Source organism: Perognathus longimembris, chromosome 9 (assembly GCF_023159225.1).
Source record: "Perognathus longimembris pacificus isolate PPM17 chromosome 9, ASM2315922v1, whole genome shotgun sequence".
In the NCBI taxonomy this organism is placed as follows: Eukaryota; Metazoa; Chordata; class Mammalia; order Rodentia; family Heteromyidae; genus Perognathus; species Perognathus longimembris.
In genome coordinates, this window is record NC_063169.1 from 39,138,990 (window position 1) to 39,165,452 (window position 26,463).

At 37.4% G+C, this 26,463-nt stretch overlaps 1 protein-coding gene across 3 annotated transcripts in view; it reads right to left on the reverse strand.

Annotated features, from left to right (window-relative positions):
- The window catches only part of Ros1 (ROS proto-oncogene 1, receptor tyrosine kinase), a 96,809-nt gene that overhangs the window by 16,498 nt on the left and 53,848 nt on the right, over positions 1-26,463 (reverse strand). For all 3 annotated transcript variants that reach the window (XM_048354636.1, XM_048354639.1, XM_048354638.1), the window contains exons 28-41: positions 24,685-24,887; positions 23,224-23,368; positions 22,226-22,458; positions 19,130-19,306; positions 16,579-16,747; positions 15,583-15,700; positions 10,545-10,735; positions 8,501-8,584; positions 4,537-4,672; positions 3,467-3,629; positions 3,330-3,394; positions 2,995-3,124; positions 926-1,023; positions 38-241 (exon numbers count right to left, since the gene is read on the reverse strand). In XM_048354636.1, the coding sequence (XP_048210593.1) occupies positions 38-241; positions 926-1,023; positions 2,995-3,124; positions 3,330-3,394; positions 3,467-3,629; positions 4,537-4,672; positions 8,501-8,584; positions 10,545-10,735; positions 15,583-15,700; positions 16,579-16,747; positions 19,130-19,306; positions 22,226-22,458; positions 23,224-23,368; positions 24,685-24,887 (2,116 nt within the window). The remainder of the gene's footprint in view (positions 1-37; positions 242-925; positions 1,024-2,994; positions 3,125-3,329; positions 3,395-3,466; positions 3,630-4,536; positions 4,673-8,500; positions 8,585-10,544; positions 10,736-15,582; positions 15,701-16,578; positions 16,748-19,129; positions 19,307-22,225; positions 22,459-23,223; positions 23,369-24,684; positions 24,888-26,463) is intronic.

Consider the following 26,463-nt stretch of genomic DNA (forward strand, 5'->3'; position numbering starts at 1 on the left):
AAGCAGACCTCATTTCTTTGTGTCCTGTTCAGCTCACCATACATCAGACTGAGTCGTGAAGATTCCATCCATCAAGCTTTCAGGAGCCATCCACCGGACAGGGAGAAGGCCTTCCCCCCTCTTTCTGTAATAGTCATTTTTATAGATGTCTCTTGCGAGTCCAAAGTCCCCAATTTTCACTACCCGTGAAGGACTGGTGTAATCTTTCACAGAAACAAGGCAGTTCCGAGCTGCTAGATCCCTATGGCAAAAGTCACATTTAACAAAAATGATAGAACTCCAGATACTAAACAAATAACACAGTAGATCTATAAAGACTTTTAGCCAGGCACTGGTGGCTCATGCCTCTAATCTTAGCCTCTACTCTTGGAAACCTGAGATTAGGATAATCACCAGCCTAGACAGAAAAGTTTGGGAGACCTCTTTCTCAACCAATAGCTGAGCATGGTGGTGCACACTTAACATCTCGGCTACATGGGAGGCTGAAATTATGAGGACCGAATTTCCAGGACAGCCCAGGCAGAAAAGTCCATGAGACTCTGTCTCTATGGAACAAGCTGGGCATGATGATGTACACCTATCATCACAGCTACCAAGGGGTGTGCGAGGGAGGCAAGGAAGGGGAGAGATGAACATTAGAAGTAGCACAGTCCAGATATGTACCAGAGCAAACAGCAAGGCTCTCTCAAAAATGACTAGCATTAAAGTTGGACTGGAGGCCTGGCCCACTACAGAGTACCTTGCTTAACAAGTGTGAAATCCCAATACAAACCTTTGTTACACACACACACACACACACACACACACACACAAAGAGAATATTGCTATTTTGAAAATGATGAAGTATCTTGTGTGATCTACCCAAACTACAGTTGATTACTGAAGCAATCACCATAATAACCTTGCAATCATATTATCATTGTACCTGTGAATGAAATGCAACTTCTCCAAGTACACACAGCCTTCTGAGATATCTACACACACATCTACAAGGTCAACCAAGTTGAGTAAAGGACCATGAAACTAGAAGAGATAAAAGGAGAATTACAAACACTTATCCAACTTGCACAGAGTATATAACTATATATATGAGTTACATACTGATAGAGATATAAATATGCATATACACATTTGCATAGGATATCTAAAGGAACTCTTAGTTATGATTACAGGAATTGAGAAAAATAGGAAAATGGTAATTTATATGCTTTCTATCCAAATATCATATAAATATACACATATATACATATGTGTGTGGATATACATATATATGAATGATGAACTATATAGTAAAAAGAGATGGCATAGAATTTTTAGTGTAAAAACATGCAAATAAAGATCTGAAACCTACCTGGTTCTATTCACAAGTTGTGTGAACTTGCTCAGTTTGCTAAATTAATTAAATAATATATAAAGTGGATGAAGTTATATTGCTTTTGCAAGATGCAAAATAAAATATGTAAGGGAGTTGGTGTGGGCAGGGATGTGATTGGTAGGAATTTGGTGACCTTCATAATTAACTGCCTTCTCTTGACTCAAGCCCTATGGTGTGGTAAGAACTAAAGAGAATGCCAGATCCCTTAAAAATATGCAGAGTATGTAATATTCTATATTACATGACAGGCATTTAATAAACAGCTGATTTTATAAGTAGAAATAACCACTTAGTCAATTCTATTATAATTGAATTATTGGCCCTTTATCAAGTCATTTAGGACAATGGGCTTATTTTTCAGATGAATCGCATATTATTGGCAGCAATATTTTGTTTTCAAATCACAGATTACTACTCTCATCTAAACAAGTCAGCACAAATATATACTTAAGCCTGCACTGGCTGCTATTTCTAGGTGAAAAATACCAGTCAATATTTTTATTAGTAACATATCGAAAAAAAAATCCTAACTTCCTGCCTAGAGGCCACAGTCATATTGTGTGGGCCTTTGAATTGCCCTGCAATTACCCTGGTTCAGGCCTATATCATCTCTAATCTAAGACATCCAAAAACTTCCTCTGTCTCCAGCCTCCTATTCTTTCATTAGCTCCCTTGTGCCCTGCTTCCTGTCTTATAAATTACAAAGCACAGCCCCATGTCAGATCCCCCTTTTTAAGTGCTGCTCCCCCCCACTTCCATGACAATCTCATACCATGCCTTAAAATGCCAGATAATGAATAGTGCTCGTGTTCTAAGAAACACTATTGAACTCCTCATAAGTCTAGAATGTAGTAGACGTCAAGACTAGAAGTAAAACGGGACAAGCTGGGAACTGGTGGCTCACACCTGGAATCCTTGCTACACAGGAGGCTGAGATCTGAGGATCACAATTCAAAGCCAGCTGTGAGATTCTCATCTCTCCCAATAAAGTACTCAGAAAAAGCCAGAAGTTGGTACTGTGGCTCAAGTGGTAGTGTTAGCTTTGAGCACAAAGAGGCCCAGGGACAGTGCCCAGGCCCTGATTTCAAGCTCCATGACTGGACAAAAGAAAAGCCTAGGACAGAGCAACATCTATATGAAGTACAGAAATGTGTCTTTTTAACTCTACACAATCTCTATGCTCCAGAAACAAACAAACAAGCAAACAAACCCCAATGATTTAAGTAGTCAAAATAAGTTCAAATATTAGCCCAAGGTTCTAAATGAAGAATAAAACGAGATACTTTTACACAGAAGCCTTCTAATATTTGCTCACCAGTCAAGGCTCAAACCTAATGAACTTAAATAAAAATTATTGGGGACTGGGAATATGGCCTAGTGGCAAGAGCGCCTGCCTTATATACATGAAGCCCTGGGTTCGATTCCCCAGCACCACATATACAGAAAATGGCCAGACGTGGCACTGTGGCTCAAGTGGCAGAGTGCTAGCCTTGAGCAAAAAGAAACCAGGGAGAGTGCTCAGGCCCTGAGTCCAAGGTCCAGGACTGGCAAAAAAAAAAAATTATTGGAAATGATAGGGCATACGCACTAGGAAACAATACTATGGAGCCAGTGCTTACCTTTGACTTGCGGGCTTTGCGCAAATAGGTTAGAAGGTCTCCTCCTTCCATCAGTTCCAGGATGATGTACTGGGGTTCATTCAAGAGACAGACGCCCAGTTGCTTCAGAATGTTGGGATGATTAAACTTGCTACAAGGTGGAAAGACAAAGCTGCATGACATGACAGTGACCGGAGTCCTAGAGAGTCTTTATGGAGTACAGCAATTCTTTATCCATACCTTCCTTTAAAGCCCCAGGACTGGCACACTCACACACACAAAAATATCCAGAAACAATGATAAAAGCTTCCTACCCACAACAGTAATAGAAAAATACTTTGAGTCTACCCTGATACCTCATCAGATGTGCTTCCTTCAGAAATTCAACCTTCTCCTGGTCTGTGGAGCCCTTCTTCAAAGTCTGCACAACACAAAAAGTAAGTCAGAAATCAGCATCGCAGACCATGTCGACGAGCTCAGAAATTCATGGTACCTTCACGGCTACTTTGATTTCTCCACTTCCAGCTCCTAAGATATCTATGGCCGTTCCTTCATACACTTCTCCGAAGGCTCCGCTTCCCAACAAGACACGCAGAGTCAGTTTTTCCCGAGGGAAGGTAGGAAGTCTTTCAATCTCCTCTTGGGTTGGAAGAGCACTGGAAAACAATCATGTTTGTTCCTCCCAAACACATAGCCCTTACAAATTTGCTAGTGTTTGTGTTTGAAAAAGGAAGAACAATATCAGGACTTGGCCACATTATGCGTTCTACTTCATAGGCATGGAATTTTGTGTTTCTAATACTTCCTTATTCCTCTGGTCTTTACCCAGACAGGACCTGCCATTTCACACCCCCACTTGAATAGGCACGTGAAATTGTATGTGCTGCTCTGAGATTTTTTTTTTAATTACGGCTAGCTCTGTTGAACTAATAATTATGTATTTCTTCAGGTTGCAACTGTATGTAAAAAAACTACTTAAAATTGCATCTGGGTTTATGAGCTTTCACTTAACATAGCTGACCTCAGATAAAATGGTATTTACTATGACCACAGAAATCAACTCCATCACCATCAGATTCACTTTTAGACTTCTCATCTGGAATATTATGGCAAGGAAAGCTTCCTCTAGGTGACTGAATGTTTTGAGCTTTTAATAAATAATATTGAATATCAGATGATAAATAATCTTTAATAGCTGAATAGATGATATGGGACACTTTTGTGTCTACCTCAAATCCTTTATTTTATGTCCTGAATTACAAATTTCTACAAGCAAAGCCCATGACTGAATTATTCCCTTTATCACAGGAGCATAATTAAGAGTTTCATACATGGAAAACTTAATTTTCCTTAATTATAATAATAACAACAGATTTTCAAAACTCATCTGTCTTACAGGTATCTTATAGACAACTCTTGTACAGCTTCTAAAATCAAATGAAGTTCGAATGGCTTAGTAGGACATACATGAGACCTTTTGAATTTCTGCTCAACCACCATCTCTAGATGAATCAGCTGTTACCATTGCCATAAGGATCCCTAGAGATGACCCAGGCTACGTACTGTATCGCATAGCAGGCATTAGCCAGCCCCACTCCTGCCGACACACCTCTCAGCTCACTCAGCTCTTTGTCTTCGTTTATGAGAACTGTCAACCTTTCCTTGGAAGGTTTTTGAGTCTTTAATCTTCTAAGCCAGACTATAAAAGAAAAGAGGCAATTTAGAAAATAAAATATTTCTTCAGTTTTCCTTTAGGAAATAATAGAACTTTATAGAAAAAGTCATAATAGAAAATTATAATTAAATCTAGGTAACATGCCACTTAAAATACATAATTTAGCCAGAAACCAGTGGCTCACATCTGTAATCTTAGCTACTCAGTAGGCTGAGATCTGAGCATCATGATTCAAAGCCAGGATGGGCAGGAAAGCCCATGAGACTCTTATCATAAATTAACCATCAGAAGACTGGAAGTGTCACTGTGACTCAAAGTGGTAGAGCACTAACCTTGAGCAAAAATGCTCAGACCCTCAGTTCAAGTTCCACGACTGACAAAAAAATACACAATTTATTACATATCACTTTTCATCTCACTTCACACACAGGCTCTTAAATTTTAGTATTGTTATAAATAAATGTAATTATTTTAACATTATAATACATTTCTCAAAAGTATTCACAAACTAGAACCAAAATAAGGCTAACAATCTTGTATAGTAAGTTATTCGTGAAACAAATTTACTCTTGAGTCCAGATATATCCAATACTGAGATAACCTGAGAAAATGCTTTCAATATAATGATTTATCTTGTATATTATAATATATAAATGTGTAGATCTACTGTTGTGTAAGTATACAATACACTCCCTTAAATACATAGAAAATTATGGGAATGAAGCTCATCAAACATTAGCAGTAGTTAGTTCATCATGAGTGATTCGTATTGCTTTTTTATATCATAAGCAACAGATCATTTTTTTCATCAGGATAAAATGATTTTTAAAAATATTAATGTACAACTGTGTCAATAAAATATCTCTAAGTAACCTAAAATACTTGCTTGTCAGTCAAAATCAGCAGAGAGCTTTGGGAGATTATTATTAAATTTTAAATGTCTGCAGGCATGGTTGGTACTTGCTCAAAATCTTAGCATTTGAGAGATTGAGGCTGGAAGAAAGTGAATTAAGAGGCCAGCTTGAACTACAGAGCAAGATGCTGTCAGTAAATAGACAGAAAAACAGATGATAGATAGATAGATTAGCTAGGTAGGTAGGTAGGTAGGTAGGTAGGTAGATAGATAGATAGATAGATAGATAGATAGATAGATAGATAGATAGATAGACAGACAGTTTTGACCATATTCACCTTCGTTCACTCTATGTACTCATGTTAAGATGGAACAATGACAAAAATTGGTCTGGGAATGGGAGAAAGGAAAATGAGGAAGAATGAAGAAAAGAGTCAGCCTGAGTAAGGTTCATTGTGTGCATATAAGGACACACCAAAATGAAGTTTGCTTGTATAACTGATGTGAATTAAAATGTGGAATAAAAACACAAGAAAGATTAAACTTTATAGTCATTTTTAAGAACTTACAGTTAATGACAAATAGGGAAAGGTTTCAAGCACCAAGAAACATTTTTTACCTTAAAATGCCTTTACCCCTCTTCTCCCAGTGATTCCTCCCATACCTCTTTGAGCTATTGATGGTTTTTTCGGTGACCTTCAAGGAGCCAGTGTGGCTCTCTGTGTCTCCTATGCCACTGTCATCTATATTTCACATTATTCAACACATACATTCCTAGTTTTATCTTTTCACACTGGTTTGTCTTACCCCTCTCATTAAAGGGCAAATTCCTTCAATTAGCAATTACATTGCATATTAAATATTTCTATTCACCAACCCAAAGACTGTCTGTGCTTATTTTTAAAACCTTGTTTCAATTTTATATTTCTAAGTATGGGGTTGTGAGAGCCCTCATCACAACATAAATTTTAGAACAATTATTACATCTCATTATTTTAATAACTCCATCTTTTCTCATGCACACACACACACACACACACACCTACACTACTACTTGTAAAACCACATGCAATGCTAATAAAAGCAAAATCTGAATTACACTCAAAAGCCCATGAGTTCAAAACAGAATAAAAGACCTTTAACTCCTGAGAAAGTCAGATATCCTTAGGATGTCTTGAAACACACAATAGATGATCTGAAATTATCTCATTTTCATCCGCTAGAGTCATGTGTTTGAACAGTGGTGATGTACAAGTAGGCAAGCAAAAGACAGTTGACAGATTCTTCATGTAACTTCCCTTCTCAGTAGGAAGGCAGACAAGCGGTCAAGCCTATATGCCAACTGCCAAATATACTGCAGGCATTATGTGTAATTCTGGAGGGGCTGGCTTAGTGGCACAAACATCAGCTGTGCAATACTTAGACTCCCTGGAACCACAGGTTAAAGTCCTAACAGAATCAGATGAAATGTTTAGCTTTCTCAGTTAACTAAAGAAGTGTCCCACAAATTCTCTGGATAGGATCTTTGAAATGAAATCTTAGTTCAAGTCATATGTGATCTGGGATACTTTATGACTCCAAACAATTTGAACACAGATTTGACATACTTAATGAATATTGGCTTTCTTTATCACTAGGGAGTCTCAACTTTATATTTGTAACATTTTCTTCAATTTCCCCTTGTCACTTTCCCTTACTTACAAAGGAAGTCAAAGCTTCCCAAACATGTGCCTGAGTTTCTTTTCTGGTAGTCTGCCTTTCCTAGAGTTTTTCATCATGTCAGAGATTCAATATTAGCAGTAGCTTGGAGGGACATGTATTTTATAACCCAAATCAAGACCTTCAGGAAACTGAAAGAAAATACTATTGATATTTATACCAAAACAATTAGAAATAAAGCAAACTATGTGTCACTATAATTACATTACAGTACCAATATCTAATCATTCATTTGTGATTTTCTCATTATTAAACTGAATTTTTCAAACAAGAAGGGGCAGATATTTAGGACTACTACACTCATGTAAAATAAATAATGGGAAATAGCTAGCTTTCTGTCTACATAATCTAATTCTTCCGCTGTTCTGGTTTGCTGGTTGGTTGGATTTTTTGTTTTTGTTACATATTTTTTACTAATGACCAAAGATTTAAAATAAGCCGGTCAGATAACAGAAAGCAAGAATGGATCTGACATGCCTGGAATGGATCTCCCATGAAAGAAGCCCTGCCCATTCCAAACCAGACGTCTGCCTGGAGACAGAAAGTACCAACCAATGGTTCTCCCTGGTCCCTTATTAATCCTTTTATTTTTGTACCCAGAGTTATTTCTCTTTTATTTCAATCTGTATGTCACAACATTTGCTATGGCCAATCAGAAACAAATACTATTTTAAAGAAAGCTCAAAGATGGGGCAAACATAAATAGCTTTATCTAAAATATACAATGAAATGTAAATACAGATATATTTTTCATAAGGTAGTAACCGCCATGGTTTAGATCCAGAATGTTCCTCAAAAGCCCATTTTGTTAAAGCCCTGGTTCTCAGCTTGATGCAAGTGGGAGAGGGTAGAAACATTCAGATGCTCCAAGTCTAAGAACTGAGGATTGAAGTTCAAAGCCAGCCAAAGCAGAAATACCCGTGAAATTCTTATGTCCAATTAACTAGTAACAGTCTGGAAGTAGAGTCGTGATGCAAGTGGTAGAGTGCCAGCCTTTGGAGAAAAAGCCAAGCAAGAGCATAAAGCCCCGAACTGAAATCCCAGTACCAGCTTAACAGTTACAGAAAATTTCTTCACACAGCCTGTCATAATACTTCACAGGAGTGGTTTTAACATCCAATGACAATTGGAATTTATTATTTATTGTGGATTTTATTATTCATTTACCTTATCTAGTTAATTCAAGTTTTATGTAGGAGATGAGATAAAATCAATAGGTAAATCAAACTGGATGATCAAATAAATATTTTATCATCTAATTTTAAAATCTATATACTTACCAAAGGTCAGCGGGATTGTAACAACCAGAAGAACTCCAAGTATGATAGAAAGTATGAAACTTGTTTCTGCTGTCCAAAAATCATCTAATCATATAAATGAGAAAGAAAATCAATTCATAAAGTAAAAGTAATTGCCAGATATGTCTACATGATGATTAACTAGAGCTAGCTTCTATTGGGTTTTTGCAACATTTTTATGTTTTTTATATTAATTTTTTAAATTTACAATTGAATTTAAAGTTAAAGCTAAAAGTTAAAAAAAATTAAAGATTTTTAAAAGGTTTAAAAGCATCTGTGGTGACATTATATACACCTCAAGAAAAGAAAATCTGAATTCTCTCTCTCTCTTTCTCTCTCTCTCTTTTCCATCCCTTTTTTTTTCTAGAGATATACAACACTTCACTGGTATATATTCAGCTAATTTTTATTTTAAGAAAACATGCATGCTCTTTTAAATAAAAACAGGACCAAAAAGTGTCATTCTTCATATAACGTAGTTGGGATTATTGTTTTCTATAATTGCTTCATTCCCATTTATTCCATGGATATTAAACTGAAGAATATATAAATAGGAAAAAAATGGAACATTGACAAACTACAGCCTATAGGCCAGAGCTGGGGGCAGCCTGGTTTTGTACTTCCTATGAGTTAAAAATTGTATTTGCATCTTTAAAAGAACAAGATAAAAATATGCTAGGAAGAGCAGATATAGATTTCAAAAACTGAAGTATTTAGTATTTGATTTTTTCCAGAAAATATTAGCTAAGCTATTATATAAATACCCATGATATAAATATAATAATGACAAGTTTTAAAGAAGCGTATGTATATAACACAATAATTTACTTGCATTAGGTGCATTAGTTAAGTATCGTAGTGGGATCATTTAAGTTAAGTATTTAGGAATGAAAGGGGGCACATGGTAGGTGGGTGTGGGCCTGCCTTCTAGGCTTAATAAAATGCAAATTGAAAAGTTAAGTGACAAAAAGGTTCTTACCAAACTAATGAGGGTACCATACAGGGATAAATATTGATGAAGATAAACTACAACTGGAGGACAAGTCATAGAAGACCCTACATGACACATTGAGGTTTGTGATTCTGATGACAGTGAATAAATAACCTTTTGGGATTTTAAAAGAGTGGTTAAGGGTTCTGTTTGTAGTTCAGCAAGCTGAAATGTCAACTGTGTAATTAAGGCAAAAGCACTGACATGAAAGGATACCTTACATTTGGTATGCCAATATAGAAAGAGGAAGATGAGAACTCAGCAGAGAGAAATAAAGATGGCAAAGTAGATAAAATTTGGTGACTGTAAAGAGAAAAAATATGGCACCTATGTGATTAGATAGATATAGCATAACACAAAATAGGATACAGCCAAAGACATGCATATTAGCAAAGAGATAAAGAGCAGTCCTGAGCCTCTTGTGCATAGAGATTGTGAGGAGGTAGGTATGATAGTTTATATTTATAACACCAGAAGTTGGAAGGCAGAGGCAGAAGGATTGTAAGTTACAGCCAGCCTGTACTACATAAGGAATTGCAGGTCAGCCTAGGGGACATAACAAAACACTTACCAAAGAACTAAGAGAGATGAGACAGAGACAGACAGACAGAGACACAGACACAGATACAGACATAGATAAAAATAGAAAGAGACAAAGGCAGAGAAAAAGAGTGAGTGAGAACGACAGAGAGAAACACATGGATACAGAAAGAAAGAGGGAGAAAATTATTGTACCAGGCCAGCTACAGGATAATAAAGCTAGACAGATAAAGATCAGATTAGACAGTCTTAGAACCATTTTAGAATCACAAACTTTGTTACAGGTGTTGGTAAGTGTCTTATTATTATTGAGGAGAGAAGAAAAATGATGCTAATAATGGTATAGGAAAATCACATGAAATCAATTGACTAGTTCAGTAGTTTAGATGATACTTACACAGTCACTGAGTCTGTTGCTAGAGCTTCAGACTCACCTATCTTAATCACTAAACCTTCATGCATTAAGCTAGTAGGCAGATAGATAAGGTAACATACCTTCAGCTATTACAATATTCTCACTCACTCCACTATGTTCACCAAACCCAAGATTATTTGTAGCTACTACTCTGAACTGAAATGTTCCTTTTAAGTTTTTGGCCTTCCATGTGCAAATGCCATTGCAGGACCCATTAAATGCCATCTTCCATCTTAAGTTGTGGTTTTGTGAGTTGTTTGAAGTGCTCTTTCTGCAAGACAAACAGCAATGTGGTAAACAAAAAAGAGAAACATGACAATATACATGTTATGTCTAGTTGCTCCTGTATCATTTTAATAATACACCTCTAAACTCTCTTGTTGAATGCTTTTCCCTTGACCTAATTTGTCCCACATGATTTGGCTATAGAACACAGCAAAGTTGGGCTGGGAATATGGCCTAGTAGCAAGAGTACTTGCCTCGTATACATAAAGCCTTAGGTTCAATTCCCCAGGACCACATATATACAAAACAGCCAGAAGTAGTGCTGTGGCTCAAGTGGCAGAGTGCTAGCCTTGAGCAAAAAGAAGCCAGGGACAGTGCTCAGGCCCTGAGTCCAAGCCTAGGACTGGCAACAAAACAAAACAACAACAACAAAAACAATGGAGAACACAGCATGGTTTTATAAAACCATCTAAGTGATGCATGAGTCAACCAATTCAGCCCATCAAATTAGCTATGGATAATCAATGGCCAAGTGAAAGCTGATTATCCCTTTGCTACTATTTAGAATATATAAAACACCTTCAGAATCCCAAGCACATCACGCAACTATTTCATACATTTATTATTATTGTTGTTATTATTTTATTGTAAAGGTGATGTACAGAGGGGTTACATTAACATAAGTCAGGTAATGAATACATTTATTTTGAACCCTCATTTTCTCCTTGTTATTCTTTCTGGACCTCCCCTTCCCAACAGTTCATTTTCACCATAGTGTCCAGTGAGTATCACTGCTGTATTTGTGCACCCTTTGTCCCACCATTTCTGTTCTCCCCCTTACCCTCCCCAAAACGGGTAAACTTACATACATGACAACAGGTCCAGAAATTTAAAAAATCAAAGGAGAAAACAAAAAACCTTCTTGTTTCTTTCCATTTCCTAGAGCTCATTTCAATAAACATCATTTTATATCATCATATGCACATAGCTATTGAACCTTTTTGATCCTCTCCTAAGAATATCCTTCTTTGGTCTCACTGTATGAATGTCTAGACTCCTATATAATTTATCAATGGATCAAGAAAATGTGGTATGTTCACACAATAGAATTCTATGCTTCCATCAGAAAAAATGATATTGTACCATTCATAAGGAAATGGAAAGACTTGGAAAAATGATAGTAAATGAAGTAAGACAGACCTAAAGAAACACAGACTTTATGATTTCCCTCATATATTGTAACTGGAATGATAAATTTCACCTGGAAAGTTCATAAGTTTCTTTTTTCTTTCCTTTTTTATTCTTTTGTGCCAGTACTGAGGCTTGAGCTTGGTCACTGCCCCTTAGGTTGTTTTGGTCAGTCTTACTTAAGACTGACCCTCTACCATTTGAGCCCTTTCCAACTTTTTACTGGTTAATTGGAGATAAAAATTCTCACAGACTTTCCTGCCCAGGCTAGCTTTGAACAACCATCCTCAGATCTCAACCTTCTGAGTAGTTAGGATTTTAGATGTGAGCCACCAGTGCCTGGCTGTAAGTTTCTTAACTTTCTGTTCTTTTATGTCATTTGTAATTTGCTTATGCCATAAAATATGGAATATAAAATTGATGAGGAAGTTGTGATGTTACATCAAAGTTGTTCTGTCTCTTCCTTTCGTGTTAGACTACCCTCAACCTCAAAGCTAATGCATATTGTTCTTCATAGGAAACATGACAAGAGCATAAAAGTAGGGTTAAAAAGATGAAACTTGGATGTCTTTTAACAGAATCACAGGCGGAAGGCAAATTCTAGGTCTCCCATTGATATGTTATCAGATAATGAGGAACATTTTCCTTATGAAAGTTCTGGTATCACAACAGTTTTAGGACCTGGCGGAAGCCACTGAAACTTCAGAGGGATAAAGTGGAAGCGACTCTGTCCCTGTAAGTGATTGTCTTGAAAGAGCAACAGGATATGGAGGGCTAGACCTTGGTGGGAGGTGGGAGACAGAGATCAGCAAGAATAGCAGAGATTTCGGACTGCACTGCTGGTTACTCCTGCTATCAATAGCCATATGGCCTCAGGACTATCCTTAACAAAGCATTTTTTATTTTTAATTTTTTGCCAGTCCTGGGGCTTGCCAGTCAGGGCCTGAGCACTGTCCCTGGCTTTTTTTTGCTCAAGACTAGCACTCTACCTCTTGAGCCACAGCTCCACTTGCAGCTTTTTCTGTTTATGTTGTGCTGAGGAATTGAACTCAGGGATTCATGCATGCTAGGCAAGCACCCTACCACATTCCCAGACTCTTAACACAGCAATTTGACATAGTACTTTTGAATATTTTCTGAAGTATAAGGATGATCATTGGAGATTTCATCACTTTATCCAGTAGTGAAGTCACAAGAAAAAGGGCCTACAAATATAGGCAGTGCTCCTAACAACTACAGAGCAATGAAGGATTCTGCTGTTGGTTAGGATCATACACACTACACTGGAGTTTTGCTATGTTGTTTCATTTCCCAGCAACCTGACGAGAGAGTTGTTCTCATCCTCATTTTACAGAAAAAAAAGTTTTATCTGAGTATATTGAAAACCGTGTATACTGGTATTGGAACTAGGAAATTGAAAGGGAATACCAAAATTGAGAGACACTGGGTAAAAAAGACAAACAACTACAAAAGCAATACTTGCAAAACTGTTTGGTGTAAGTGAACTGAACACCTCAGGTGGGGGGAAGGGAAAGGGGGAGGTGGGAGGGGGTATGAGGGACAAGGTAACAAACAGTACAAGAAATGTATCCAATGCCTAACATATGAAACTGTAACCTCTCTGTACATCAGTTTGATAATAAAAATTTGAAAAACAAACAAACAAAAAACCCAAAACAACAACAAATAAAAAGAAACAAGCATTGATGGCTCATGCCTGTAATCCTAGCTACTCAGGAGGCTGAGATCTGAGGATCACGGTTCAAAGCCAGCCCCGGCAGGAAAGACTGTGAGACTCTTCTTTTGATTAATCACAGAAAAATCCAGAAGTAGTGCTCTAGCTCAACCTGTAGAGTGCTAGCCTTGGGCAAAAGGACCTTAGAGATAGTACCTAGCCCTAAAGTTCAAGGCCCAGGACTGGGAAGAAAAGAAAGGAGGAGGAGGAAGAGGAGGAGGAAGAGACAAAGAGAGAGAGACAGGAGGAAGGGAGAGAGGGAGGGAGGGAGGGAGGGAGGAAGGGAGGAAGGGAGGGAGGGAGGGAAAGAAGAGCATGAGTGAAGATTTAAACATGGTCTGTGTACTGAACTACAAATCTACGTCCACCTAGAGCTTGTGGATATGATCTTTATGGCAATAGTCTTGGCAGATGTCATGAAGTTAAGGTGGGAACATACCAGATCAGTTTGGGCCCTCATTCAATGACTGCTACCCTCATAAGAAGGGGGAAATTAGGACACCAATGCATGTGATGGCAGAGGCCAAAGTTGAAGTGGTATCTTGATATGCCACGAACACCAAGGTGTTATAACAACCATATGACACTAAAAGCAAAAAGCAAGGATCCTTCAGAAGATGCATGGTCCTGCTGGTGCCCTGATTTCCATAACTGGACAAGTAAATATATGTTATTCTAAGTCATCTAGTAGGTAGCACTTTGTTATAGTAATCCCAGGAAGTTAATAAGGCCTGTTATGCTTCCAAGTTTATGCACTTTTCTCTATCACTGCTCCATCAACAAGAACACAACCTAGCTCAGCTCCCTGACTAGGAATAACTGAAGTATCTGACTAAAAAGCTGACTCAGAGTCACTGAAGCTTTAATTCTGTCATTCCTGTGGACCAGGTATCAACAGGAAATACACGGGACAAAAGATACACCAACTATTTAGATGGAATCCTGCAATTAAAGTCTTATTGGAGGGGACATACTGACGAGTCCTAGAAAGAACTATGGTATAGTCTGGTCATTGAATGCAACTATGATCACATGCCACCAAGAGAGCCCTGTAAGTCAGAATGTATTTTACTGTGCAAGAAAAGAAGTAAGAAAAATTTATTTCATAAAGTCCCTATTGGAGACATGGCCAAGAGATTTCTCTAGCATGAGCAGGAACAATTTTTTTAAGGTTATAGGGATGCCAGAGAAAGATGAAGCAAAAATAGATCCAAAGCTCAAGTTGCCAGGACTATAATTATGGAAGTGACTTTTGTCCTTGGAGCTTCTTTAAAGATGGTTTCATAGTCCCGTGAGGGGAGTGTTTGGGGAATTTGGAAATCTTCCCTCTGTTGGCAGGAAATCAGTCCTTTTAAGCCAGTGTGGTTCACTGAGCTCCCCATGCTGGCCAAGTCTGAGGTTGCATGTGTTGATCAGCTGTTAGCTTTCATTGACAGTCTATCCTCAGTCCCTGGGAACACACTGCAAAGTATGCCTCACAACAGGTGGGGAAGGTACACCAACTATAACTTCAGGCCATTTCAGCTCTTCTTTTATGTTTACATTCTGAAAAACATCTAGCTCATTGCTGTTTCTCACTAGAGAGTACTGAACCTTGCTAAAAGAAATCATCAGAAATTTACATGCATGCCATCATCATACATCAAACAACAACACGGCTTCTTAAATGGAATAGATATAAGGTAAATAATGGTTGCATGGACCTTCAATTGAATGGTTTCTCTGAAAAGTTTTAATAGACAGTTTTAGATTTTAGAGACTGATGTACATTGTCTTATCATTAGAGTACAAAGGCTGACCTCTAGGGGTTGAGCAAAAAATATACTGATGCTTTCAAGATTCTTGTACTAAAGATGCTTTGTTTTTCATACAAGCGTACCTGCATAAATATTACTTTTGATCATCTTATACTTTATTTACTAGCTCTTTATAGTTATAGTATGTTAAAGCACTTTCACAAACAGACATACCTGGACTCAAGGATGTAGTAAAGAATTCTACTTCCATTATCTTCAGCCTTTTCCCACTGTATTGAATTTTTACTCCCTTCTAATAGTTTGGGAATGCCTGGTTTATTTGGGACTCCAGCTTTGGGGAAAAGAGAAACTATTAATTGATATGTAAGAAGTATAAAATGTCTTTCTCTGGAAAGGTAAGTACACTAAAGAAATATCATAAGATATTCTGATACAAGTATGTATTTTGAAATGAGTATCTGAAATTTGATCAGTAATAGATAATTAAGTACTGATGGGATTGACAGTAAATAAATTATAAATGCAAATAAAATTATCATAAGTTTTGGGGCATTTCCCTTTTACTCTTTTTTATTAGTAGTTATTTTAGTAGTATTGGACTTGAACTTAGGGATTTGTACTTATTCTGCTCTACCATTTGAGCTATGCCCTAGACATTTCCCTTTACTCTAATAAGGACCAACTTAAACTGTATTTCCAAATACTAATTGAATAGACTTGCTTGGTTTTTCATTAGGCATTTAAAATATAGACATCATAGCACAACTAATTTCTTTAACATTCAATGATCATTTTTTAATCCAGTTCTCACTGCAAAATGTCATAGCTAGGCAGAAAAATCAGAAAACTGAAAGAAGTGACCTTTCCCAGTTCAGGATACTTCAAGACCATATTACTTTATTACTTCCTGCAATGGCTCTCCTGATTCTTCCAGTTCTTCACTTAAGCTCAAGAAATAGCAATCACTCCAATTTAAGAAAAAATTTCAACCTCCATGATTGGTGAAGAGATGAAAAGGGATTTGAGAATCCTGTAGTCTTCCTACATGATGAGATTTTAATAGTAGTAGTAATGGTCTTTAGTTGTACAAAGGGACTAAAATGCAACATCATTTTAGGAGTACAATGCATCTGATCAGTGTCACCTGTCTCATAACTCTCTCCCGTCTCTCCTAACTCCACACAACACAATGAGTTTTATAACCCTCACCTTTTGTCTTGAAGCCTTCTGAAGGTGAGGTGCTATTTTCTCCAGTCACATAAACCACAACTACTCGGACATTATAGAAGGTATAAGGTTGTAATTCAGTGATGTTACAGACATAAGCTGGGCCTTGGCTGCAGGAAGCTTTGGTGTGGTAAAACTCATTGTGTTTCCACTAGGAATAAAAAGCATCAACTAACATTTTTGTTTCTTGAAGAAAGTCTTCTTAGACCTAGAAAATTTGTAAGCCTGTGGCGAATTGATTGAAAGTTAAATGACATTTACTTTCTTTGAAGCAATAAGAGCTTCTCTATGAGTGATTGCCATTAGCCATAATGGTAGCCATAATACTAACAGTCATTTTATTTGTTATAAGCTCACATGAATAAAGCTCTTAAAGGCAAGCCCAAGGTGGATATTCACCCAGTGCTTCACCAGGGGGGAGGTTCACAGCTACAACTTTTTTTTAATCCCTGGAGCAGATACCTATGTTGAATCAGGAAGCTAAGAACACAAAATTCATAGCTAAGGAATGATGGTGGAGCACAATGATGATAACATCAATTCCAGACATTCATTAATTTCACAATAATAACTTTACAGAATTGGAGTCTATGAAGATGCTCATAGTGATTTACAAACTAAAACATTTCAGTTTTTCTTCTAACACTTCAGCCATATGACTGAAATTCCTTGTATTTACACAAAGCAAATCCAGATCATGAAAAAAAGGAAGCTAAGTAACTGCATTCAAAGCCAGAAAGCTTGTTTTCATTCATTTTTAGACACTGTTTTTCTAGGTAGGTATCAGAAAATTCTTGCTCTGTGATATTTTTTTTTTTTTTTTTTTTTTTTTTTTTTTTTTTTTTTTTGGCCAGTCCTGGGCCTTGGACTCAGGGCCTGAGCACTGTCCCTGGCTTCTTCCCGCTCAAGGCTAGCACTCTGTCACTTGAGCCACAGCGCCGCTTCTGGCCGTTTTTTGTATATGTGGTGCTGGGGAATCGAACCTAGGGCCTCATGTATCCGAGGCAGGCACTCTTGCCACTAGGCTATATCCCCAGCCCCGACTGTGATATTTTTTTAATCCGTATATTTTTACCCTTGAAATAATTATTTGATTTTTTTCACTTATACAAATAGAGGAATGCAAAAGGTGTGGCATTTTGTCATGGATTCATGGTGTATTTTCCTCAGTGGTTTCCTAAGAAGGTCAGGTTCCATGAATAAACACTTTACATCTCCTTTGTCATTTGACACTCCTGAGTGCGATGCCACTTCATTAGGTAAATACTTTACATTGGTTTGCTGTTAAGGTGGAAACATTCTCTATGGCACTTTCAGGAACTACATCAACTATACCAACATGTTACAGAAAGAAAGATACAAAATGAAACAAAGAAAAATTTTAAAAATAAGAAATATAAATGCTGATGTTTAGGAGCATTGCTAGCACCAAATAAATTCCTGAGTTAAGATTATGCCTTAATGAAACAGGTGCATTGATTGCAATAATTATTCATCTGAGACATGGTGCGGGAAGGGGACGAAGGTGGAGGGGCAGGAATGGATGTTCTTGGCAGACCCATTAACTTGGAAAGGCCCTATGGGCTATGCTAGAAATTCACAAGGGAATCAAAACCTTCCATTTGTTAGATGCCATCAACAACAGGAGTAGAAGCTATCCATGAGGGATATTTCAAGTTATTTGGGTGATTTGGGGAAAGCATGAGTTTCAGTGTCTTAAAGTCTAGAAATTTAGTAATATTTGGTTCTGCTAGAGAACCAAAATTTAATTCTCTACCCAGCATTGGTGGCACATAACTATAATTCTACCTATTTAAGACACTGAGATCAGAGAACTGTGGTTTAAAGTTAGCCTAAGAATAAAACCCAGCAAAAATCTAGCCTTGGAGACATTGCTCAAGTGATTAACAAGAAAATTGAGAATGAGAAACCCTGAGTTCAAGCCATTTGGTCTTCTGGACAGATGAGAAAAAAGCACAATTTTAATGAGCTCATATGAATAAATTTACCAACCTTAAAATGAATATGCCACTATTATAGGCTTTGCTGATTTTTAAAAATATATACAGCCCTCAAATGGCTGAAGAGGTTTTTCTTCTGTTACTGTGCTGGGGGTGGGACTTGAATTCAAGGCCTGTGTTCTCACTCAACTTCATGCTCACAGCTGGCACTCTGAGCCATGACTCCATTCCAGAAAGGGTTTTCCCAAACAATATTTAGGGTTTTGTTTTTTCAACATTTTTTGTATCAAATTGTTGTAGACTTCAAATCAGAAAACCGTGATGACAGCATGTAACTAAGAAAAATATTATGAAATCAGTACACTAAAACATATGCTTTTTGCTCAGAGCACTCCCTAGTAGCAAACCAATCTTTCTACGAGTTCTATCAGAAATAGTCTGGATAGTGTATCACTTCTATATACCAAACCTAAATTGATTACCATAATCAAATACATTGTTGGTTCATATAATAGAATGTTATAGACATATGAAAAGGCTTCTCGATTTATTCTATATCATAAAAAATCTACCTTCTGGAGTTCAAACCAAAATCTTATGAGGTTAATATTAGGTGGAGCCATCCAATTGAATTTCAAGCTAGTGTTATCTGGAGACAGGCCATAGGGTTTCTCTGGTGTGTTGAACATTTTCACAGTGGCAGCAGGACTCTCAGCACACCACATTTCCTCGGGGTGGCAAACCAGAACCTTTTTGTTAAAAAAAGGACAGTTAAAAAAGCACTTGATAAAACCCAGCACCCATTTATGATAAAAGCTTTGGAGAAACTAGGATTCCAGGGAACATTCCTGAATATAATTAAGGCTGTCTATGACAAACCCACAGTGAACATTACTCTTAATGGGGAAAAGCTAAAGTCATTTCCTCTAAAATCAGGAGCAAGACAAGGTTGTCTACTCTCCCCTCTCCTCTTCAGCATTATACTAGAATTCCTAGCCAGAGCAATTAGGCAAGAGGAAGACTTAAAGGGGATCTGAATTGGAAAAGATGAAGTCAAACTCTCTCTCTTTGCAGATGACATGATTCTGTATCTAAAGAACCCCATAGACTCTACTCCCAAGATACTTGAGCTGATCCAAAACTTTGGCAAAGTAGCAGGATATAAAATAAACCCTAAAAAATCAATGGCTTTTCTATATGCCAATGACCCGAAGACTGAGGCTGAAATCAGGAAAGCAACTCCTTTTGCAATAGCCTCAAAAAACATAAAATACCTAGGAATAACCTTAACCAAAGAAGTGAAAGACCTCTATGATGAGAACTTTAAAAACATGAAAAACAGAATTAAGGCAGAACTAAGGAAATTGAAAAACCTCCCATGCTCCTGGATTGAGAGGATTAATATTGTCAAAATGGCAATATTGCCAAAGGCTATCTACAAATTCAATGCAACACCCAGTAATATCCCAACACCTTTTTTTTTTAATGAAATAGAGGAAGCAATCCAGAAATTCATATGGAACAGTAAAAGAACCAGAATAGTAAAAAGAATCCTAAGTAGAAACAACAGTGCTGGAGGAATTACAATACCAAACTTCAAGCTGTACTACAAAGCTATAGTAATAAAAACAGCTTGATATTGGCACTGGAACAGGCCTGACGACCAATGGAACAGAACTGAAGACCCAGAAATGAACCTGCAGAACTATGCCTACCTAATCTTCAGTAAAGGAGCTAAAAAAACAGGATGGAAGAAAGACAGCCTCTTTAACAAATGGTGCTGGCAAAACTGGTTCAACACCTGCAACAAATTAAAACTAGATCTTTATATATCACCCTGCACTAAAATCAATTCCAAATGAATCAAAGACCTCAAAATTAAAACAGATACTCTGAAAACCCTATAAGAAGGAGTAGGAGAAACTTTTGGGCTCCTTGGCACAGGATGAAACTTCCTTAACAAACACCCAGAAAAGCAACAAATCAAAGAAAGGCTGGACAAATGGGACTGTTCAAACTGCAGAGCTTCTGCAGGGCAAAGGACATAGCTCACAAGATAAACAGAAAGCCCGCAGATTGGGAAAAGATCTTTACCGGCCATACCATGGACAAAGGCCTCATATCTAAAATATATGCAGAACTCAAAAAATTAAATTCCTCCAAAACAAAACCTCAAAGAACCAACAGCCCCCTCATCAAGAGGGCTAAAGACTTACAAAGAGACTTCTCTGAAGAGGAAATGAGAATGTCCATGAGACATGAAAAAGTGCTCTACATCACTGGCTATAAAAGAAATGCAAAAAAAAAACCACAACATTGAGATTCCATTTCACCCCAGTAAGAATGTCTATTACCAGGAAAACTAACAATAACAAAAGTTGGAGTGGATGTGATCAAAAGGGAACCCTACTTCATTGTTGGTGGGAATGTAAAATTGTTCAGCCACTCTGAAAAGCAGTACAGAGATTCCTCATAAGGCTAAACATAGAGCTCCCCTATGACCCCACTTTTGGGCATCTACCCAAAAGACCACAAACAAGAACACACTAAAGCCACCAGCACAACAATGTTCATCGCAGCACAATTTGTCATAGCTAAAATATGGAACCAACACAGATGCCCCTCAGTAGACAAATGGATCAGGAAAATGTGTACATATACACAATGGAATTTTATGCCTCTATCAGAAAGAATGACATTGCCCCATTCATAAGGAAATGGAAGGACTTGGAAAAAATTATACTAAGTGAAGTGAGCCACACCCAAAGAAACATGGACTCTATGGTCTCCCTCATAGGGAATAATTAGCACAGGTTTAGGCTAGTCACAGCAGAGGATCACAACAGCCCAATAGCCCTTATGAACACATAAGATGTTGCTAAGTGAAATGAACTCCATGTTATGGAAACGGCTGTCATATCACTGTTGTAATTACTTTCAACATGCAATGTGAAACCATAGCTTCTATTGTTGATGATCGTCTTGTATCCCCTTTCTGTGGTCGTACCTGCACTATCTCTGTATCTTATCTGAGTACATTGGAAACTGTGTATACTGGTATTAGAACTAGGAAATTGAAAGGGAATACCAAAATCGAGAGACACAGGGTTAAAAAAAAGACAAACAACTGCAAAAGCAATACTTGAAAAACTGTTTAGTGTAAATCTACTGAACAACTCATGGGGGAAAAGGGAAAGGGGTGGGGAATGAAGGAGGAGGTAACAAACAGTACAAGAAATGTATGCAATGCCTAATGTATGAAACTGTAACCAATCTGTATATCAGTTTGACAATAATTTTTTTTTAAGAGGGGAATAGGGAGGGGGGAATGAGGGAGGAGGTAACAAATAGTACAAGAAATGTACCCATAGCCTTACATATGAAACTGTAACCCCTCTGTACATCACTTTGACAATAAATAAGTAATTATTTTAAAAAATTGCATGTTTAGAATAAATATCCTAGAACCTTTCTTCTGGCCCTCTCTTGTTGAAAAAAAAAAAACTATGTCACCTAGGTTTTGAAAATCGCTATCTGGTGTTTATCCCTCCCACCCCCTTTTAATAAAAACTACTGTTTTTGATTTTTTTAAAAAAAGAACAGTTATTTGACCCTTTCAAAACCTGCCCTTCAGAATGGCAATGCAAAGTGTTCAGTATGCTCTGTACCTTTAACACGTAGAGTTGTCCACCAGACAGTCTAGTAACAAAGAGGGTAAGTTGTGCGTTTGGAAATTTGCTTTGTCTTAGAGGAGTCTCAGGAATTGGGGCTAGATGTGAGATTGTCAGTTGATAACGGACAGAGTCTTTTGGTCCATTTGGCTTTTGAGATTCTCTCCAGGATATAAGGAGCCTGGTGTCTGACAGCACAGTTGTATTAATGACATACACGGCCTCTGGTACTGAAATAAAGAGCAGTGAAAGGTAAGGGACATGGCAATAGATCTGAAGGTGGGAGGAAGAGAGGAAATCGTTGGGGAACAATCCTATCATGTGAGCAGAAGGACTACCATACATCCAGAAAGAAAGTCAGCCTCTACCAAAATGGCAAATGAGAAGGCTGCCTGATGGACTTACCTATTTATACCTGATGACCAAACGATTATCTGACTCCCGCTGTAGGATGCAGGCTATGATGAATGTTCTCAGAAACATCTCAAAGACAATCTTCATCTCCTAAAACACCTTTGTAGACTCTAGACCTGTTCTTTTTATATATATATATTTTTTAATCAAACTGAATTACAGGGAGGTTACAGTTTCATACATTAGGCATTGGATACATTTCTTGTACTGTTTGTTACCTCGTTCTTTTTTTTAAAGTGATGTTCTATTAAAGTCTCAGTGGACTCTCATAGAGTTCTCATAGAGAAATGGGGTAGTTTTCCTGTCTCCCCAGATGAACAGAGACCAACAACAAAATGGGAAAAGAGTGACACTATGTGGCAAAACCAAAACTTGATCAAAATACTGATTTTGATGTTTCTTTGTACTGTGAAAAAAATGTTATTCACCACCTTCAGGGCTTAGAATTGGGGACAAGTCATCAAAATACTTTTCTAGAAATGTACCTTTCTTGCTAAGTTTAAAGGACTCATAATTGTTAAAAAAAAAAAAGACATATATCTTATATATCACAAAATACCACCCTAGAAATCCATACTCACCTCCACTTTTAGTTTTTCCAAAAACCTCTTTCCCCAGAGATAAGTTTTCCAAAGCATCAGAATAATAATTCTTTACTGCTATTTGTATCATATATGTGGTAAAGGGTTGTAATCCACCAATAAGGGCTATATTGTCCTGAGATTCCTGTAATTTTAATTTTCACAAATCAATATCTGAGTCTTAGGTTTTATATAAATAAGTTATGATTTATTTAACCAAAGAGAAAATATTCACAGACTCAAAAATACTTAGTATATTTTAACATTCTGGATTATTAATAAAAACACCAGCATCTTAATCTACCCAGACCTAAATTGTTTAGTATCGTTATAAATAACTGGCTACTGATTGGCATCCATGAGCCAACTTTGCAAAATAACTCATTTCACATAGAAGTTAAATTTGCAGAGGAAAGCATTATTTCACTAGAATTATAGTAGACTTTCAGTAAAATCTTACCATAAGATAATGATATCTAAATGGGTACAATAAGAGATAAGTGACATTATCTAGTAAGAGTAAAAGGATGTTTCTCAACTTTGTGCTTCGGAATTATCTAGGAAGCTTTAAAAAATTATTATACTTGAGTTTCACCACTGTGGATTGTAAGTGAATTGTTTGGGGGTAAAGTCAAGGCTGAGAATCACTGTCTTAGACCAATCCTAATAAATGTGAACACAATACAATAGATTAGCTCTCGTAACAGAAATTTCCAATGCTGTAAGCACAGACGGTCAAGCAATTTGTCTTCAAAACAACTCCTTTTAGAAATGTGCAAAGGAAAACTAAACCACACAAAGTAAAGGAAATAACAAGGAATCAGATATATTTTATGAGAGAGAATATAATGTTTAAAGTCCAATAGCCAATGATAAATTCCACCTCTTGGAGATGTGTGTGTGTGTGTGTGTGTGTGTGTGTGTGTGTGTATTTATATATGAGTCAATTACTAAGACAATTGAAATACAAGTTCCAATGTTGAGATAAATGGTGTTAATTAATTTTTCCATTGAAGAATTATCTAGTGAATTTTTGCTATTCCAACTATTGTAAAACTGCTAAGCACACAAAGACAATTTAAAAACAAACTATCCTTGCATTTCATAGCATACAGGAAATAGCAAACAAATTATAATGTATTCCATAGACCACAAAAAACAAAGTCTCAAAAAAACAAAAACAAAAACCAAAGTCTCTCAGGATAGATAGAAAATCAGGGGAAACAATTCAGTTCTCTCAGGAACTGTTACCATGGCAATTTATCAATAGGCCAGAGTTGATATACTAGCCTGAGAGTAGGTTTTAGTTAGACAAGAAAGCTAAAACCTAATGCCTCTCAATACACCACTGACTGTAAGAAATTACACAAGCGAACATTTGGGAAGTCCCTTGTGACTGAGACTTTTCTATCAAAAAAGAGCATCTTGTGGAAAGTCAAAAACCACTAACTCCAATCTTACCAGCATTCTGTACTTCAAATCAGAGCTGGCTGTCATGTCATTAACTTCCCTATAATAAACCAAGAAGGTTGGTGTTGGGCTGGTGATGCCAGGCAGCATGAGCTTTGTCTTGACTGGAGGTAATCTGATTGTCAGGCTGGTGTTGGTGGCATTAAGTATAATTGGCTCTCCAACATCTGAAGCTAGAGACAGATATGCTTTGTCTAAAATAAGAAAACAGCTAGGGTTAGAGAAAGCATAAAAGGAACAGAACTCTCCTTCAACCTCAAGAAAAATATCAAAATTTGGAAAGAAACTTGTAACATACTTAACTTTTTCTGGGAAGGATACAAACAAAACCACAAAATGATGTTTCCTTTGAAGAAATGGGAATGGTAAAATCTTGACACTGTGGGTAACAATCACTGCCAGAATCTACTCACTATCTTCCTCCTCTTCTTCAAGTTCATGTATATCTGATATTTTTCAGTGTTATGCCCAGGGGAAGTTCTGTGGATTAACTTCAGCCAGGGCAAGTCTATGACATAGCCAAGCCCATCAAATCTAAGGTGGGTGTCTGTTCTGTGAGCCTTCCAGAGCAACAGCTGGCTCTTTGATAATAAAGGGCAAGCCTGCTGTTATACTTTCCAGCCCTTCTCTTCTCCCAGCTCAGGATGTAAACAAGTTGCCTCAAAGGCAAACAGCCATCTAGTGAGAACTAACAAGAAGACAGGCTAAAAGAAATTTGAAGAAGCTGAGCATGGTGGCACATGCCACCTAGCTCTTGGGATGTTTTTGCAGAACATAGCAAGTTTTCCAGCCTAGACTAAGCAGCCACAAGGTCCTGTTTTTTTAAAAAAACAACAACAACAGAAAAGAAACAACAGAAAAGAGTGAAAGGAAACAAGGACAATCTAAAAGTAAAGAAGAAAACAGAGAGGAAAGGAGAAGACATGAGAGGGAAGAGGAGGTGAGGAGAGGGAGGAGAGGAGAACAGAAGGGAGAGGAGAAAGAAGGAAGGAAGGAAGGAAGGAAGGAAGGAAGGAAGGAAGGAAGGAAGGAGGGAGGGAGGGAGGGAGGGAGGGAGGGAGGGAGGGAGGGAGGGAGGAAGGAAGGAAGGAAGGAAGGAAGGAAGGAAGGAAGGAAGGAAGGAAGGAAGGAAGGAAGGAAGGAAGGAAGGAAGGGAAGGGAAGGAGGAATGGAGGGGAAATGTGTTTTTCTGTCTTTAATGACATTCCTAATACAGTATACCCTACCATACTAGTTAAATAAAACTGGCAAAAACACTAATATCCTTTGATTGACATTACTGCTCTCATTGCTAATATGAGCATCTATTTCCAGTTTAGACTACAAATGAATACTATTATATTAGTATTAGATAGAGTGGAGTGTGGACCATTTTGTAACTTTAGTGGAATTTTCCTCCAAATCCCCCTACCTTCTAAGTGTCAATGTTTACAAGTTCCTTGTACATTTTCTCTTCCTAGAAATCTATAATGTGGACCTAACTTTAAACATTCTTTTTTTTTCTTTTTTTGCAAGTCCTAGGCCTTGAACTCAGTGCCTGAGCACTGTCCCTGGCTTCTTTTTGCTTAAGGCTAGCACTCTGCCACTTGAGCCACAGCGCCACTTCTGGCCATTTTCTATATATGTGGTGCTAGGGAATCGAACCCAGGGTTTCATGTATATGAGGCAAGCTCTCTTGCCACTAGGCCCTATTCCCAGGCCTAAACATTCTTTTCTGGCTGGGAATATGGCTTAGTGGTAAAGTGTCTTGCCTTGTATTCATGAAGGCCT